This window comes from Cricetulus griseus, chromosome 3 (genome assembly GCF_003668045.3).
Source record: "Cricetulus griseus strain 17A/GY chromosome 3, alternate assembly CriGri-PICRH-1.0, whole genome shotgun sequence".
In the NCBI taxonomy this organism is placed as follows: Eukaryota; Metazoa; Chordata; class Mammalia; order Rodentia; family Cricetidae; genus Cricetulus; species Cricetulus griseus.
In genome coordinates, this window is record NC_048596.1 from 2099583 (window position 1) to 2116242 (window position 16660).

Sequence of the window (16660 nt, forward strand, 5' to 3'; positions counted from 1 at the left end):
CGCGAGGTGGAGCGGTCTGGCTCGCCACCTGGTGGCCATTTGAGGATTCGCATTCTGCAGCTGGCGTGGCCTCGCCTGGGTCTGGCAACCAGTAAGACGCAAGAAGGTTCCCCAGTAACTCCCACCTCAGCAACCCGGGAAGCAGCCTTGATCAAGCGAGCTCTGCAGTCTCCGGGGACTCCCGGGACTGGGTCTTCCGAGGTTATCGCCAACTATTTCCCCACCCTGTTTCATTGGCTGTGGCATTTGAACCCACCTCTGAACTCACCCAAACTTCAATCCTTTGGTTAAACATGTCAGACTGCTGGACAGCTGGGCAGGATGATGTCACAGCCTCTGCACTAGTGTGACACTCGGGCCTTTGGTCCTGGTACGGGTCAGGGCTTTTCTGTACCCCTGGGTGAGAGACACAGCAAGTGCTCCTCCACTCCAGGGCCCAGGAGTTTACAGGTAAGTTAAGACCCCCCCGCCCCCGCCCCAGCTCTCACAGAGCAGTCTGATGGGGGTGCACGGAGTTCTCCATGTGGCAGACTGTGAAACGGACTCTGTGGTTTTACTCTCTAGGTTTAGACAGGGGACAAAGGACTAGAGCCTCATAAGGTCTGCAGTGGGAACACAGAGGGGGACACTTCTGGTAATTTGGGCACACCGAGGAAGCTACAGGGAACTGGGCCTAGAGAGCGAGTCTTCACCCATCCCAAAGGGAGAAAGAAGGCATTTGAAGCCCAGAGCAGCTAATACTCTGCTCCTCCACCCAGGCTGCAAATTGCACCCACCGGGGATGCTTGGAAACTCCACTGCCCAGACCAGCGGCCTCTGAGCTTGAGTGCTGTGGGATGAATGTGTCACCCACAGTCACCCAAGTTAGTTTCAAAACTAACTTCCAGTGGAGGAGGCTGTTCGGGCTAGGTGAGGCCACAAGAGTGGGACACTCAGGGTGGGATCAATGCTCTTATGAAAAGAGGAAGCCACACAAGACTTCTGTGTATAGATCAACCAGGGTATCTTCCTTTCTGTCAAGTCATACTGCCTCCTTACAGTCCCAGAAACATGCAGCCAAGAGATCGCTAACTAAACCCTATGAAACCATGAGCCCAAACCAGCCTTTCCATCTTTAAATTTTCTTAGGTATTTGTCACAGCAATATAAAATATAAATACATAGTCCAAGCTGATAAGACAGACAGTAGAGGTCAGGGGGCAATAGGAAGTGCTTAAATCGAGGTCTGGAGACATCCAGGAAAGGCTCGGCGACATGAATTCATAGTCTTGAACCTGGACATGGAAGTCTGTCTTCTGGAAGGTGTAAATGTATTGCTGCCTATGGACGGCATGGCAGGGTAAGAAATGAGGGTCAGGAAGACACACAGATCCAATTCCTCTGAACCATGGAAAATTCCATCACTAGCAAATGAGGCAAGAAAATGAGCAAGGTGTTTCGTTTATTTAATTTGCATAATGTGCTTTCCTGACAGTCTCCGTGTCTGTCTTTGCCTCAACAATGAAGTGGCAGGGTGGGGTGCAGGAAGTAACAGGGCAGACTGTGGGAAGTGGCAGGGTGGGGTGCAGGAAGTAACAGGGCAGACTGTGGGAAGTGGCAGGGTGGGGTGCAGGAAGTAACAGGGCAGACTGTGGGAAGTGGCAGGGTGGGGTGCAGGAAGTAACAGGGCAGACTGTGGGAAGTGGCAGGGTGGGGTGCAGGAAGTAACAGGGCAGACTGTGGGAAGTGGCAGGGTGGGGTGCAGGAAGTAACAGGGCAGACTGTGGGAAGTGGCAGGGTGGGGTGCAGGAAGTAACAGGGCAGACTGTGGGAAGTGGCAGGGTGGGGTGCAGGAAGTAACAGGGCAGACTGTGGGAAGTGGCAGGGTGGGGTGCAGGAAGTAACAGGGCAGACTGTGGGAAGTGGCTGGGCTGGGGTGCAGGAAGTAACAGGGCAGACTGTGGGAAGTGGCAGGGTGCGGTGCAGGAAGTAACAGGGCAGACTGTGGAAGTGGCTGGGCTGGGTTGTAGCTCAGTGGCTGAAAGGCTGCCTCACATGCATGACGCCCTGGCTTTGGTCCTCAGGACTGAATAAACTGGTATAGTAGCAGGCTCCTGTGATCCCAGCACATAGGAGTTGAGGCAGATGGATCCGAAGTTCAAGGTCATCCTTGACCGTGTGCCAAATCCAAAGCCAGCCGGATTCCATGAGACCCTCTCTATCTCAGAATAAAGGAGGGCCAATGAGACGGCTCAGGGAGCCAGGGCGATGGCTACAGGGTTTGACAATCTGAGTTCTACCCCCAAAAACACATGGTAGAAGGAGAGATCCAACTCCACAAATTGTCTGCTGTTACCTGCTGCCGCACACACCTTGGCATATGTGCACATGCATACAGACAGACAGACAGACATGATAGATTTAAAAAAAGAGAGAGAGAGAAAGAAAAGAAAAAAGGTGGGGGTAACTGAAGAGTTCAAGCCACCTGTCGTGAAGTTACTTCCGTTCTGAGGGTTCGCTTGGTTCAATTTTGCATGTCCTGATCCAGAGAAACAGCCAGTGTCCCTGAGTATCTGTAAAACATTTAGGGGCCCTCCATCCCCATCAGGTGCCCCTTGGAGGGGGCAAGCTTCTGTAATTTTAGATTTGAGGGGCTTTGGGCAAGTCAGGCCACAAAACCCAAGCACTAGCCTGAAATTTCACCCTGGTGTTTCCGATGTTTTCACTAGTTCTTGCTCACACCATGACAGTTCCTGAGGTAGATCTTCAAGGACTGGAGGAGTTAAGGATTTAATCCTTGTGGGGAGAAGGAGAAATATCCAGAGAGACACTAACCCTCCTGAGAGGTTGCCTTTGGCCATGGCTAGAATCCAAGACAGAAGAATGAGCCCTTCAAGCCCAGGTACCTTGGTTCCTCCTTGTGGCATCATTCACTACTTACCCTGGAACTAATAATTGCAGGACTTATAGATGCAGTCATCAGTCATTTCCAATAACCTTCAAATAAAGAAGCTGGGACTTGTGCCTCCCCCAACCTTACTAGCCGGTCTCTGTGGCACCTGTTACTGTCCTCTTCTTGGTCCTCAGAAGCCTCTTGGAGGCAGATGTGAGTCGGGGTGTGTTCTACAGGAGGGTACCCCAGAGAGCCTGATGGAGGGGTGGATGATGAGAAAGGGATATTGGTGGGGTGGGGGGGGCAATTCAGAGTGTAATTCAGGTAATTCATGATTACCTGAGACCCACTGTGAAGAGGGGAGAAGCTGTACAGCATCGCCCAGAGCTCTCAGATGGAAGGGGCAAGGCAGCCGGGTGCCAGCTGCCCACCCCATTGTCCATGGGTGAAGGCTGCTCCCTCTCTAGCTGCCCCAGCACATGCTCACGCCTTGCTGGCCAACGACAGACTACAAAGGGAGTAACTTGCCAGGACAGGTGGGTGGGGCACCTACTCCATGTCAACCAGTCGGGTGCGGCTCTAGAGTGTCTCCACCCAGTGGGTACCAATCCACCCCTGCTGTGACCACACTGTCATCAGCTAGTTCACTCAAGTGCCATTGCCATCATCCATGAGCTTCGTGGTTAGACACCTGATCTACTAGAATCTGGGCACGAAGACTTCTCCAGTGATGTCAGCAGCCCAGGCTGGTCAGGTGTCTAGTGCATCCATGTGGTCATTCAGGGAAGCAGGTTACTCCGATACACTTTGGCTGTTCAGGGGAGGCTGGGGCCAATTGGTAAGATTTTAACTTCCCTCAAAGAACACATGCCAAGAACAAAGGACTATTTTTTTCTTCCTGACACAAGAAAGCAGTGACATCATCAGATTATTATTTTGTATTCTTAAGATGGCATCTTTCTAGTGTGCGGACAGGGACACTGATTGGACTGGGAACAATGGAGGTGACCTTCACTCTTGTCCTAAGTACCAGTGTGGCTCGGCTTCCGAAGGACCTCAACGCTGACCTCAGCCCTCACAAGCCTCAGGAGCTCAGATAGCAGGTTATCAAGCCCACCTTCAAACTGTAGTGGACCAAAAACAAGGGAACCTTCAGGGCCTGGGTCTGTCACTCCAGAGCTGCCAGAGCCCTCACCTTTTAGCAAAGTAGTGAAACTTCCCTTTTGCAAAAAAACAGCATGAGCGTTTTGTAGGCACGCAGGAGCCTGTTCTGCATCAGTTTGAAGGCAATGAACACAATCTCCATGCCAACGATGATATAGATGGAGAAGAAGAGGAAGAAGTGGGGGCGATTTAGCTTGATGTCCCCAAACCCAATGGTGGTCAGTGTGACAAAGCAGAAGTAGAAGGCATCCTCGAAGCCCAGCTCTGTCTCCCAGAAGGGGAGGATGGCAGCTGCACAGGAGATGTAGGCGAAGATGACCAGGGCGATGACAGGGAGAGGGATGTCCAGCCTCTCCACCTGCTGGCCCACCTCATCCAGATTGCTCAGGATAGAACAGGACAGTCGCCCCAGCTCCAGCTCGGGACATGAGCTGCTCTTCTCTATAGGCCTCATGGGTGGTTGTAGCTTGTCCTGTTTCTCTCGTGCAACTAATCTCTCAAACAGCTCCACACCGCAGCTCGGGGGTGCCGGCTCCCTGTACGGCTGCGGCTCTAGGAGCTCATCAGCATCAGCACCGGCACTGATGACAATCTGAGGAATGGCTTCATCCACAGGTCTGCTGTCAGGCTGCCTCCTGCAGAGCAGGCTGGAGCACCACTCGGAGGGAGCACGGGGGAGGCAAAGGAGAGCCTGGAACCGATTGTAAGCCCTGGATAAGATGGTGGCTAGGGTGTCCCCTATGTCTGTGAGCACCAGGAACATCAAAGGGATTCCAAAGAGAGCATACAGCATGCACAGGAACTTGCCAAGCCGGGTGACGGGGTACAAGTGGCCATAACCTGAGAAACAAGACAGAGCCTGATGTTGGCATCAGTCCAGCATTCCTTGGAGGCTCAAAAGACACCTGCTGTTTCTCCTGGACATGACACTTTACATAGGAAAAATATTCATCCTGGACTAGGTGCAGAACTCAGGGGTAAGTTTGTGCTTAGTGAGCATAAGGCCGCAAGTTCAACCCCCACCCTGGTGCTGAGAAATAAATGTGTATATGAATAGAATATCCCAAATAAATCATCATCCCAAAGCATCTGCCACGTGTCTGGTTGTATATCTTGACAGAGGGACGGGGAAAGAAGAGAGGCAGCTCACATCCAGACTGAAAATGGCGGCAGTGTGTATTGCATTAGGGAACAACAGGAAAAAGAGAAAGTTATAACTCTGTTCTCAGAGCTTCCAAGTCGTGTTCATGGGTGTCTGAGAGACTGTCAGCACGCAGCACTCACAGACAGCCACCTCAGCTCACAGCCCAGCTCTGAGCTTAGCCGACCTCTACTTGACTGCTCACACTTTTGTACTTCAGGTTAGAAGCGGGTGGTGGCCCTACTCTTAAGTGCTAGCTGGGGAGATTCTGCCAGGCTGGGACCTGTGACTTCATAGGCTAGTAAATGTGATGCCCTGAGAGGTGGCATTCACTTACTGAACACCTGTGTGGGTAGGTGGTGAGTGGCCAGCCTTCCTGGAGAGCTGGTCTCATAATTTACAAATTCGGAGGCTGAGGCAAGGGGCCATGGAGTAGCTTGGCTCAGCACATGTGTGTACTAAATAGTGAAAGTTAGGAGTGCAGTTCACAGAGTTCTTTAGGACTCATCACTCCTTGTCGTTTTTGAGACAGGCGTCTCATCTAGTGAGAACTGGCTGGCCAGTGCCCACCAGGGGCTGTTTTAATGCCACCCTCCTTCCTGCAGGAGAAGAGCCAGGAGCTGAGCCAGCTGTGGCTCCTCAGCATAGGCGATGGGAGCTTTTAGAACTGTTGACAAGCAGAGGAAAAAAGCTTTGCTGCCTATGTTTGTGTGTTTAATCTTTGATTAGTATAGAGAAATGCATCAATTATGTAAATTAAGTTGAAGGTGATTCTTAGTGAGCTGAGCAGCAGTCTCCTCTCTGCTTATGGCTCCCTGTTGAAAACTTGGCCTCCAGATGCAGACAGGCTATGGGATGGCCACCTCACTGGGATCCTAGGGAGAAAGGGCAGTGGGCTGTGACCCTCCAGAGTTCTTGTCAGACCCCTTGCATCTGTCTCAGAGCACTGCACACCCCACAGGCTGGGGCACTGGCCACGTGGGAGGCAGCAACGTCCATTAACTCCACGTGTTCATCCGTTCAGTGGGTAGTTACTGAGTTCTTAGTGAATTCACTAAGGCCACACACAGCACGTTCACAGGCTCCAACCTCTCTGTGTTTCTGGTTCAGGAGAAGCAGATGTTCACCAATACCCATCAACATGGCTATTGTTATTTGAGAAGAGGCTCGATCACAGGAAGAGAGCAAATTACTATAAATGTGGTTAAAACAAAGGCTTCCATTCAGGATTTAGGCTCAGGAAAGATTTCTTGGTTAGGTGACTTGAACAAAAATTGAGACAGGGGTTGTTTGTCCTCATTTGCTGTGATAAAATACTGACCAAAACCTACTTGGGGAAGAAAGGATTTGTGTGGCTTACATTGTTGAGGGAAGCCAGAGCAGGAACTCAAGGCAAGGACCTAGAGGCAGAAACTGAAGCAGAGATCATGGGGGAGGCCTGCTTAGTGGCTCGTTCCCCTGCCCTTGCTCAACTGCGTTTCTTACACAGGCCAGGCCCCGCTCTCTAAGGATGGCGCTGCCCAGAGTGGGCCTCCTCCATCAAGTAACAATCAAGAAAACGCCCCAGAGACATGCCCTTAGTGAAACCTGATGGAGGTAACTCCTCAACTCAGGCACCTTTTCCCGGTGTGTCAGGTTGACAGCCAAGATTAGATAGCTCAGGGAGCAGGAAACTGGCCACGTGAAGAAGCAGCCTCTGTATGTGCAGTGCTCCTGTGGTCGCTGGTTCCACACAGCTGAGGAGTTTGTGCACTGCGCATATATCAAGGGTATGACAGGGGGCTGAAATCCAGCCTGCCCTGTACTCGCCAAGCTCAGGTCTCTATGTCTCTCTAGAGAGGATTCTAAATCTTAACCAAAGTGTCTCTAGAGTAGGGCTGTCGCTATATATGATGAACCAAAAGAAGGCCAGTGTGGTGTCTGAATAAAAATACTCCCCCCTGCCCCCGTAGGTTTTCATATTTGAATGCTTAGTCGCCAGAGAGTGGGACTCTTTGATAGTAATAGAAGGATTGGGAGGTATGGGCTTGTTGGAGGTAGTGTGTCACCAGGGGAGGGCTTTGAGGTTTCAAAAGCCCATGCCAAGCCCGGACTCTCTCTTCCTGCTGCTTGAAGATCAGGGTGTGGAACTCTTAGCTGCCTCTCCAGCACTGTGTCCGCCTGCAGGCCACCATGCCTCCTGCCATGGTGATAATGGACTACACCTCTGAACTGTAAGCAAAGCCCCGATAAAATGCTGTCTTTTTTTTTTTTTTTAAATAAGGGTTGCTTTAGCCATGGTGTCTCTGCAGCAACAGAACAGTAACTAAGACAGCCAGTGTGGCTAGTGGGCGTGGACCAGGATGAGGGTGCTGAGGTGGGGTTGGGGAAATGAGGGTCTAAGGACTGAGCACCTTGGGGTGTGAGGAAGGTGCCGGGATTGAAAGACGGAGCTGGCTCATCTGAATCCTCACTGAGTAGGTTTGATTTTGGGGTGAGTTTCCACTCGGAGGAGTTTGGCAGAATTCAGGAACATGGAGGAAAGGAAGTACTTGTGGTTGAGAAGGTGAGAAAACTGGCCACCTCGCTGACTCATGAGCTCTGTGACCTGGGACATTATGGATCGATGCCTCGATTTCCGTGGGTGCAAAAGCAAAGGTCAGCACTTAATCCCCAGGATACCGGAGTAGGGCATGGATCGCAACTACTTGGGAGGCTGAGGCAGGAAGATTAAAAGTTCAAAGCTGACACTGAGCCTGGCGCATGAGTAAAGAGTCCTAGGCCCCAGCTTTATGTAGTCCCCACAGAGCTACAGCCTTAGGGATGTCAGAGGCCATGAGCAAGTCCCCTACATCTGAAACACCTCGTTTTCCAGCCAGGAGACAAGCTCCACATTCTCATGAGCGTCTGGAAGCTCACAACGGGCTTCTCAGAAGTAACTGCCTCCCCAGCTGGGGCTTCCAGGGTCAGAGCCCAGAGTTAAATTTATTTCGATTTAAAGAACCAAATCAAATATTGCTCAAGCAGTCTGTAAAGTGCTTTTTAGAATCAAAATCCCCATGTACAGCAGATCTCATGGCAATCTCCATTACTGCTCCCATTTAATGGGCAATAAACAGATACGGCTGTGACCTGTGGAAGGGACACAGCTGTGTCCCCCAGGAGCCTGCAGTTTTCACTCAAAGACCTGCCCACGAATGTGTCCAGCCCAAGGTGGGCTTCAGAAGATACCGTGAGTGAGATGTGTTTGTATCACCAAAGACCTGCTCCACTCCAGAAAAGAACCCCGGGAAGTAGGTCTCAGAGGGCACATAGCCCCACAGAGGGAATGGGCTAACGGCCCCAATTACCGAACGCTGAAATGCAGAATGGAAAGTATCACTTCCTATAATGCATTCCTTGTTCCGATACAATCACTCCACAGCACTTAGCCTGCCAAGTCTTTAATAGCCCACGCATCTCCCTTCCTCATCCCAGCAGCTGAGCCAGGTGACAACTGACAAGTCTCACTCAGGTATCACTTCCTTAGCATCAGGGCCAGGTGTCTTTCAGGGGAGCTGGAGGGGCGGGACTGAAGCAGCATTGCAGAGGGACTGTCACGCCCAGCAGTGGTCACAGGCGGTGCTGACACACCCCACCATCCTCCTCCGGGGCACTTTTGGGCAGACTTGCCTACTCGAGTCATACAAAGGGCTTTGGGCTTTCCTGAGACTTAAACCAAGCTAATGCATTCCAAGTACATCAGAGATTTGAGGCTTTGACTCCCATTAGAGTCACCTAAAGGGCTCATATGGAAACCTGGGCCTGGATTCTGATAGGTCTGTGTCAGGGCCCACGGGGGCTTGTGTGAAATAGCACAGCTGGGCTGAGAGCTTGCGTGGATAAAGTCTCCAGGGTCAGCACGCACCAGAGGGGCAGGGACTGGCTTGGTTAGAGTACTTGTCTAGCAGGTACTAAGGCTCTAGGATCAATCCTCATACCACATGGGCACAGTGGAACACCTCTGTAGTCACAGCACTTGGGCAAGAAGATTGGAGGTTCAAGGTTTTTCAAAGGTAGTTCTAGAAGGACAAGTGGTTCTCAACTATGGGTCTCGACCCCTGTGGTGCTTGAATAACCCTTTCACATGGGGTTGCTGAAGGCCATCAGAAAACACATGCATGTAGTATGTAGTAGCAAAACTTACAGGCCAGAGGTAGCAACAACAATGATTTTAGGGTTGAGGGTCACCACATTAAAGGGTCACAGCATTAGGAAGGTTGAGAGCCACTAGGGTAAGAAATTGCAGAGGCCACACTCGATGGAGCCAAACATTAATTTGCATTCCTCGAAAACTGCTCAGTAGTTTGGACTCCACAGGCCCAACACACCTTCATCTGCTGTGGGAAGTCAAGGGCTCTCGGCAGACTGCACCTCTAAATATTTGGAGACAGTTTTGGTGACCAATGTGGGTGAGAGGGGCAGTGTGAGCCATGTTCCTGTGTCTAGTAGGTGGAGGATATAAATGCTACGTAGCTTCCTACAATGAACAGGTCGGGTTCCTATGACAGAACTCTCCAGTTACCGCTGTGAGACCCTGCGAGTTGGATCTGACTAAGTTCTTGCGGGCCGTGAAGACAGCCTAAGCTTGTTCTCTCAGGCCCCAGGGCCTTACTCCAGGTTGCTTCTCCCCTGAACCACACTTCTTTCACACTGGTCCCTGACTTAGCCTGGGACTTGTTAATCTCAGTTGCCAATGTGACAAGGTCTGAGTGATTTCTTAGACTGGGTTAACTGAAGAGGGAAGTCCCACCCTAAATGTCGGTGGTGGTGCCATTCTCCTAGCTGCGGTCCCCTTAGTGAACAGAAGGGGAGGGAGCAAGCTGAACACCAGCGTTCATTGCTCTCTGCTTCCTGACTGGATGTGATGCCACCTGCTGCCTCATGCTCCTGCTGACACACAGTCCCCGCCAGGATGGGCTGCACCCTCTTCCTGTGAGCCAAAACCAACTCTTCCTTCCTTAAGTTGCTTTTGTCTGGGATTTTGCCACAGCCACAAAAGGAGCCGATGATACAGGGGTTGATCACTGCCCTGCTTGCTCTGGCCATCCCCAAATCTGCATCCCTCACCTGTGGGTGGGGACAGTTGCAGCACTGTCATTCATGGGGCCCTTGTGAGAATTAGTTGTGAATCGCTTGAGCGTGAGACTGGGGTTCCCATGCTTTCCTATGGGGTTCCGATTATCTACCCGTTACCCACGCTGCCTATCTCCAGTCAAACAACTAAGACTGGTTCTGAAAGACCCATGGCTTCAAAAGCTCACTGGGTGCTTGTGAGGCATGCGTAGAGTATGGGGAGACAGATGATGGTGTCCAGTGAGCAGCCCCTCTCCTTGGTTTGTAGGAGAAACTGTGGCCAGCCTGCAAGAGCATGCATGACAGGCACTTCTTCCCTGAGCCAAGCCTGCCTCAATGCCCAGAGAAGCTGATGGAGAGATGCCTGACCCAGAGTGAGTTAAGGACAAAGCAGCAGAGTCAGCTGCCTGAGCCGATGGGACCTTGGGATCGGGTATAAAGGCAGGTCTAACTTCCTTAGTAAACACGTCTGCAGCACACTGTGCTACTCACTGACTCCCAGTGCCTGAGTCATTGGTGCTGGGTCTTCTCACACCCTCCTTCAAGAGGTGTCTGAGTAGGGTCACCCAAAACTCTGGTTCTTAAACTGTCCTTCCTTCCCACTTAGGAGAGGATCACTGGATCTTGATCACCCAGTGAGTCTATCCCCTACTAGGTTCATTTGAGAGAGGGAGGGAGATAAGTGGGAAGCTTCTAGAACAAGATGGCTGCTGTCTATAGGGAACCCAGGAGGAAGGGGGGACAGTCGGTGACTTCAAATTACATGTGGTGATGTCTAGAAGTTATGTGGACCCTGTAGGCCTCTTGTGACTCACTGAGCAAACAGGTGACAGAAACCTGATATTCAGTGCTTGGGAGCTCTGCATCTGCCATGACCTGTACTGTATCCATCTCTTCCTGGTGTATACGGGGGCAGATTGCAAGGGCAGAGAAACACTGTGGAGGTTCTTTACTACTATCCGAGTAAACACCCATTTATCATTTATCTCGGATCTAGTGGACTCATTACAACCCCACCCTCATCCAGGATCCTGGCCTTTGTGTGGTCTCTGAGAAGAGGGTTCTCAGAGCCCACCTTTAGGCAAGTGGCTGTTCGTGGTGGAGAGGCAGTCTCTCCCCAAGCCCTCACCCTCCCTGGATTCCAGAGGGAGCCTCCTTTGGATGAATGTCACATGAGGAGTCTTTCCTTAGCTTGGGGACTAGGGACATGTGCAAGCCAAGTGCAAGGACAAGATATCGCTAGCTCTGTCCTCTCCAGAAATTCATGTACTCCAGGCTTTCATTGGGAACCCAGGAATCGGAGCGATACTGCTGCCCAAGGACAGCTTCCTGAGCAGAAGACCAGGGTCGGCAGCACCTCACAGACCCGCAAGAGCAGGGTCCCGCCACTGAAGGAACAATACTAGACTAAGTCCTGAAGCCCATTTATGGGCATCAATTTCACTCAGTGTGTGACCTTGGCCTCTGACTTCTGAGCTCACCTCTCTGGGCTCAGAATATGGGGCTCACATCTCCTGATTCCCTGGGCCTCTGTGAGCATGGGGTAGCAGGTGAACATGGCTGGATCATGTAATACCGTTTGTAACCACAGAAAGCACACTGCAGTGTTGGTACTTGGCACTTGCTCGCCTCCATTTCCACACCCTCCTCTACAGCTCTGGTCATTCCCAGGGAGTCATTTGCAACCTAGATGCCATGAGTCTAAAACCCATTCTCCTCCAGTCCCAGCCCTCACTCCAGGTCCAAGCCCACGTTTTCAGCAGTCTCCATTCGGAGGCACCATTGGGAAGTCTCTTCCATCGGCCAAGAGTCCAGCTCTCCCTTAGCAGCCCCATCCTCCACTCCCTCCTTAGCCTGCCCGTCCTGTCCGTAAAAGCAAGAGACCCCAGTGCCAGCCTGGAGTTCCCCACCCCACAGTCCAGATCTTCCTCCAGGCTGCCTTCCCTGCCCTCTTTCCATCTCACAGCCACTGTCCTAACTTGTGTTGTCATTATTGCCCACCTAGGCTTCTAAAGAAGCCTCCTATGGCCATTTTCCCTCCTTGGTACAGCTGTGCTGAGTCTGTCGGGGTCTCTGGAAGGCTGGGAGTCAGTTGGACCAGGGCCCTGTCCTTAGGATAAGATGCTTTTTAGCTCCCATCATCTGACCTCAGTAGCTGTCTTCTTCACTCCTGATGGAACCTCCTTACAGCCCCAGGCATTTATCCTGTTCTCTGGCCTTTGACCAACTGTTTGGGGTCTGGAATGCCCTAATTGTTCCCACCTACCTCACCTCTCTGTCTTCCTACCCAGGGACTCCAGCGGGCTCAGTAGAAGGCCACCTCTTTAAAACATTCTCACTGCTGGATGCCCCCACCCAAGGCTGATACAGCTGCCCCCCCATTCTGTACTTTCAGGATCGCCTGAGGACTTTACTGTCAGTCAGGCACAGATGCCATCTGATCACCTGCAAACTTGTCTAAGTCGCTCGGGACCCTGTAGGCCAGGGCCTCGTCTACCCTCTTCCCTGCTAGTACAGGCATGCATGGTGGGTCAGCTGCTTCATGAATGAACACTCAGTCAAGGGTACAAGAAGGACCTCAGTATGGCCTGCAATTTGCTTACCTGAGCCCTTGCCCAGGCATAGGACTGCAACCACCTGAAGAAGAAAGGATGCTGTCCTCTGATTTGCCTCCCACCCATGGGGTCTTGGGAGCTCCCAGCTCCCAAGGTAGGCATACCACCACTGTTCCTTGTATTAGATACAAGAAATGTCTCAGCATACCTGCGAGCAGGCACCACCATGTCTGTCAGGGCAAGAAGTTATTTGCAACTGGACAAGCCCTTGCACTTACCCACTGTGCTGAACACTGTGCAGCAGAAGTAGAGAGCACTCAGGAAGGACCAGTCTGCTTTGAACCACTGGGGCTTCATCTTCTGCAGATGCTCACACAGGGCCTTTCTGTTGCCTTCCACCTCTGGGGAGAGATCAGAGTGGTGAACATGGCTCTGCTTGTCCAGACAGTCCTGCCCAATGAGAGGCCCAGGGCCAGCAGCAGGCCCACCCCTACCCCCATTGTCTCAGCAGCACTGCAGCCTGGCCATCAAAACCCCAGCTCAGATCCAGCTGCTGGTGCCTACAGAGTCTAAGAGGTTGGGTGGTCCCATGGGGTCCTGGGTGCAACCTGAGCTCAGCAGCCTTGGAGGATTCCTTCCTTCTTCCATAGTCCCAAACTGATATTTTTTTTCCTTTGAGAGAGGGCCCAGGGTGATCTCCAATGCTGTAATAACCAAAGATAACCTTGAGTTTCTGATCATGGTAACTCCAACTCCCAAGTGTGAGGATTACAGGCACGGGCCTTTGTGGCTGGTTTATGTGGTGTTGGGGATCCAGTGCAGGGCTTTATGCAGCCTAGCCAAATACTACTGGCTGAGCTGCAGCCTCAGCTAGTCCTTTGAAGGATTTCTTAATGTTTGAACCATTTCTTTCACATTTCATTTTATTTGTTTTGTTGTTGTTTGGGTCTTCGGCGGGGGTTGCTGCTGTTATTTTTTGAGAGAGGGTCTTGATACATATACTTGGTTGGCCTAGAACTTGCTACATGGGATGGCCTGTCTTCAGACTGTACCAATCTTCCCATCTTTGGCTGCTGGGTACTCAAATTATAGTCATGCACCACCATGCCCACCCTTCTTTATTCATTTTAAGGGGGAATAAAAGCCTTTGCCGTCTCTCTTGTGGAATTCTAAACTGAAAGCAAAGGGCTTTCAGCAACTCAGACAGTGATGAGAAGCCGGGCACCGGCTCCTTCAAGGCACTGAGCCTACAGGCTCGGTGAGCACCCTGAGCTCCCGGCTTCAGGCTGAGGCTGTCTCTTGGGATGGGAATCCTTGGTCCCTGGTCTGAGAGGATGGCACAGAGTCTGGCCACAGGGGAAGGCACCACCCATTTGAATTGAGTAGCACCAGCCTGGGAATCCAGACTCTGGCATCTAGACTCTCCCTGACTACTTCTTATCACTCTAGACAAAAAGCTACTTTCTGAGCTCCAATTCCCCATCTGCAAAGCAATGCAGCCTGATGGTAAGAAACCCAGACTCATCAGTGCACTGAATAGAATTCCTGTCTTGTTTTCCTTATATGTGAACTTTGAAAGTTATGTAACTTTTCCAGGGCAAGAGAAAACAGTCAATAGAACAAGAGAGAATAAAAGACAAATAAAAGACAAATGAGCCTGTGCCCCTCTTCATGAGGTCCTGCATGGCCTCTGTATGATGCTACTCCCCAGGTAGGGTCATGGTTTGGGAACAGATCTTGTCAGCTGGGACTGACTGGAAGCTGGCCCATAGACTCAGGGTCCCGATCTGTGAAAGGTATCTCTTTATGCATCTTTGCCATAGAGACATTTCTACTCAGTGGCCAGGGAGATGCTGAGGTGATGTTAGAATACTTGGGGCTGTCATAAGATCCCTGTCTCCAGAAAGTTCAGGCCCCCATGAACCAGCCCACACCTCAGATTCATCCAGGGAATCTGTCTCAAGTACACATCCCCAAGCTTTCTCCCAGATCCACACAATCAATATCTCCAAGGCTGGGCTGGAAATCTCATGTGTAAAGGGGATCCTGGACAAGGAGCAGAGTGTGTAGACTGAGCACTGGGGGTCAAGTGCTGAGAAGCGTTAGTCTAATGCCAGATGCATTTTCTTACTTAACCCTCTCCGGGCCCCCTCACCTTGTATCCCTTTTTATAGATTAGAAACTGAAGCCCTGGCATCTAGACTCACCCTGACCAAACCAAGGGATGAAATAGCAATGAAAGGCAGCAAGGATACCTGTTGAGCATCTTCTGCCTTGCAGAGGTCTTGTGTCTCTCATCTCTGCTTTCCCCTTCCCTTCCGGAGACTAACAAGGGCTCTGGTGGTGCCGAAGATCACACAAACTAAGCTAAAACAGCCTGGCCTCTGCCTGTGCCAGCCCATGCCCTTGCCCCCCACAAGCCCACTACAGACTTTGAAATAAGAGTTAGCTTGTTCATCCTGGGGATCCAAGCCCAGGTTAGATGGTTCCTTGAAGTCTCAAAGCTGAAGCTGCACCACTTATCTTGCCTGTCCCATAAAATCTCCACTGAACCACTCTCCCTAAGCCCTGGGGGCTGGGTGGGGCTGGTGGGAGCCTGAGGCATGGGGAAGGGAAAGCTGGGCCTTAAGAGTGCCTGCTTAGGGCTTACTTTCCTCATTGCACCCCTGGGAGGGCATCTGTTCATCCCCCCACTGCCCAGAGAAGAAAAGTGACCCCACCCGGATAACCTACTACAAACAGACTTTGAAATAGGACCAGGAGGGAGGAGGTTACAGCCTCCTGCCAGGGCAGCTGCAACATGGTAACATCTCAGGCACCTACCTGTTCTGTTACATTTCAGGATGCTACACAGATCGTCCAGGAACTTCTTCAACTCCGGGTTCTCCTCCGCCTCTGGGTCAGGGCGGCCCTCAACTGCAGAGAAGAGAGCAGCACCCACCAGCGCATAGGTCACCAGGCAGCAGAGGAAACAGAGGCCAGGCAGAAGCTTGCCCAGGGCCTCATGGCAGCATCTCTTAGCTGTCCCCAGAACCTCAGGGCAGCATCCCCTGCCCTCAGGTGGCTCCTCAGCCTCCATCCTCTTGGAACAGCTCAGGGAAGGAAAGGAGGCATGTGTGGAGGAGGCAGAGGCATCCAGCTTGGGCCTGAAGGAGGGAGGTGGGAGTGGCCGGAGAATGGCCAGGCTCCAGCCCTAAGTGGATGGTGCGTGAGTTTCCCAGAGGACCCGGGAAGCAGCCGGAACCCATCATGTTCAGCTCATCCAGATAACTGGGATGGCGCCCCTGCTAGCGCCCCAAATTGCTATTGATCCACCTGACCAGCGCCAGAGCTGCTGCTGGGGGCTTTGCAGGTCCTCGTAGTGATTGTTTTGTGCTTTGTTCTGCCTTTCCCATTCTGAAACTGCAGAATGCAGTTTGGTTTCCAGGTGCCAAATCTGATACTTAGTTCTTAGTCAATTGACTGTCCTTTCTGAATGCTGTTCCGACACCTCTTGCCCTGGCATCCCTGGAGTCTTGGACAATAGGAATAAGAGTGAGTGCAGCCCTGGCTCCACTGTTTCCAAAATGCTGGAACCTGTATGGGTCTCTCACTGACCTGGTGCTTGTCAAATAGGCCAGGCTGGCTGGTCTGGAAGCCCCAGAGATTAGCCTGTCTCTGCCTCCTCAGTACTGGGATCCTAAGCAGGCGCCGCCATGCCCAACTTTTTTTTTTTTTTTAAATCGGGGATTGAATTCAGATCTTCATGTTTGCAAGGCTAGCGCTTTACCGACTGAGCTGTCTACCTAGTCTAAACTTCCTATTTATTGAGGTTTTTCCTCCCCTAGACAAAAG

At 51.6% G+C, this 16660-nt stretch overlaps 1 protein-coding gene across 1 annotated transcript; it reads right to left on the minus strand.

The window, feature by feature from the left end:
* Positions 1–4070: 4070 nt before the first annotated feature.
* Positions 4071–15905, minus strand: Kcnk18 (potassium two pore domain channel subfamily K member 18). The gene is made up of 3 exons (XM_027407475.1): positions 15650–15905; positions 13105–13227; positions 4071–4876 (listed from the first exon to the last, which is right to left on the minus strand). Exons 1-3 carry the CDS (start codon positions 15903–15905, stop codon positions 4071–4073), a joined length of 1185 nt encoding a protein of 394 aa, XP_027263276.1.
* Between the last annotated feature and the right edge of the window lie 755 nt (positions 15906–16660).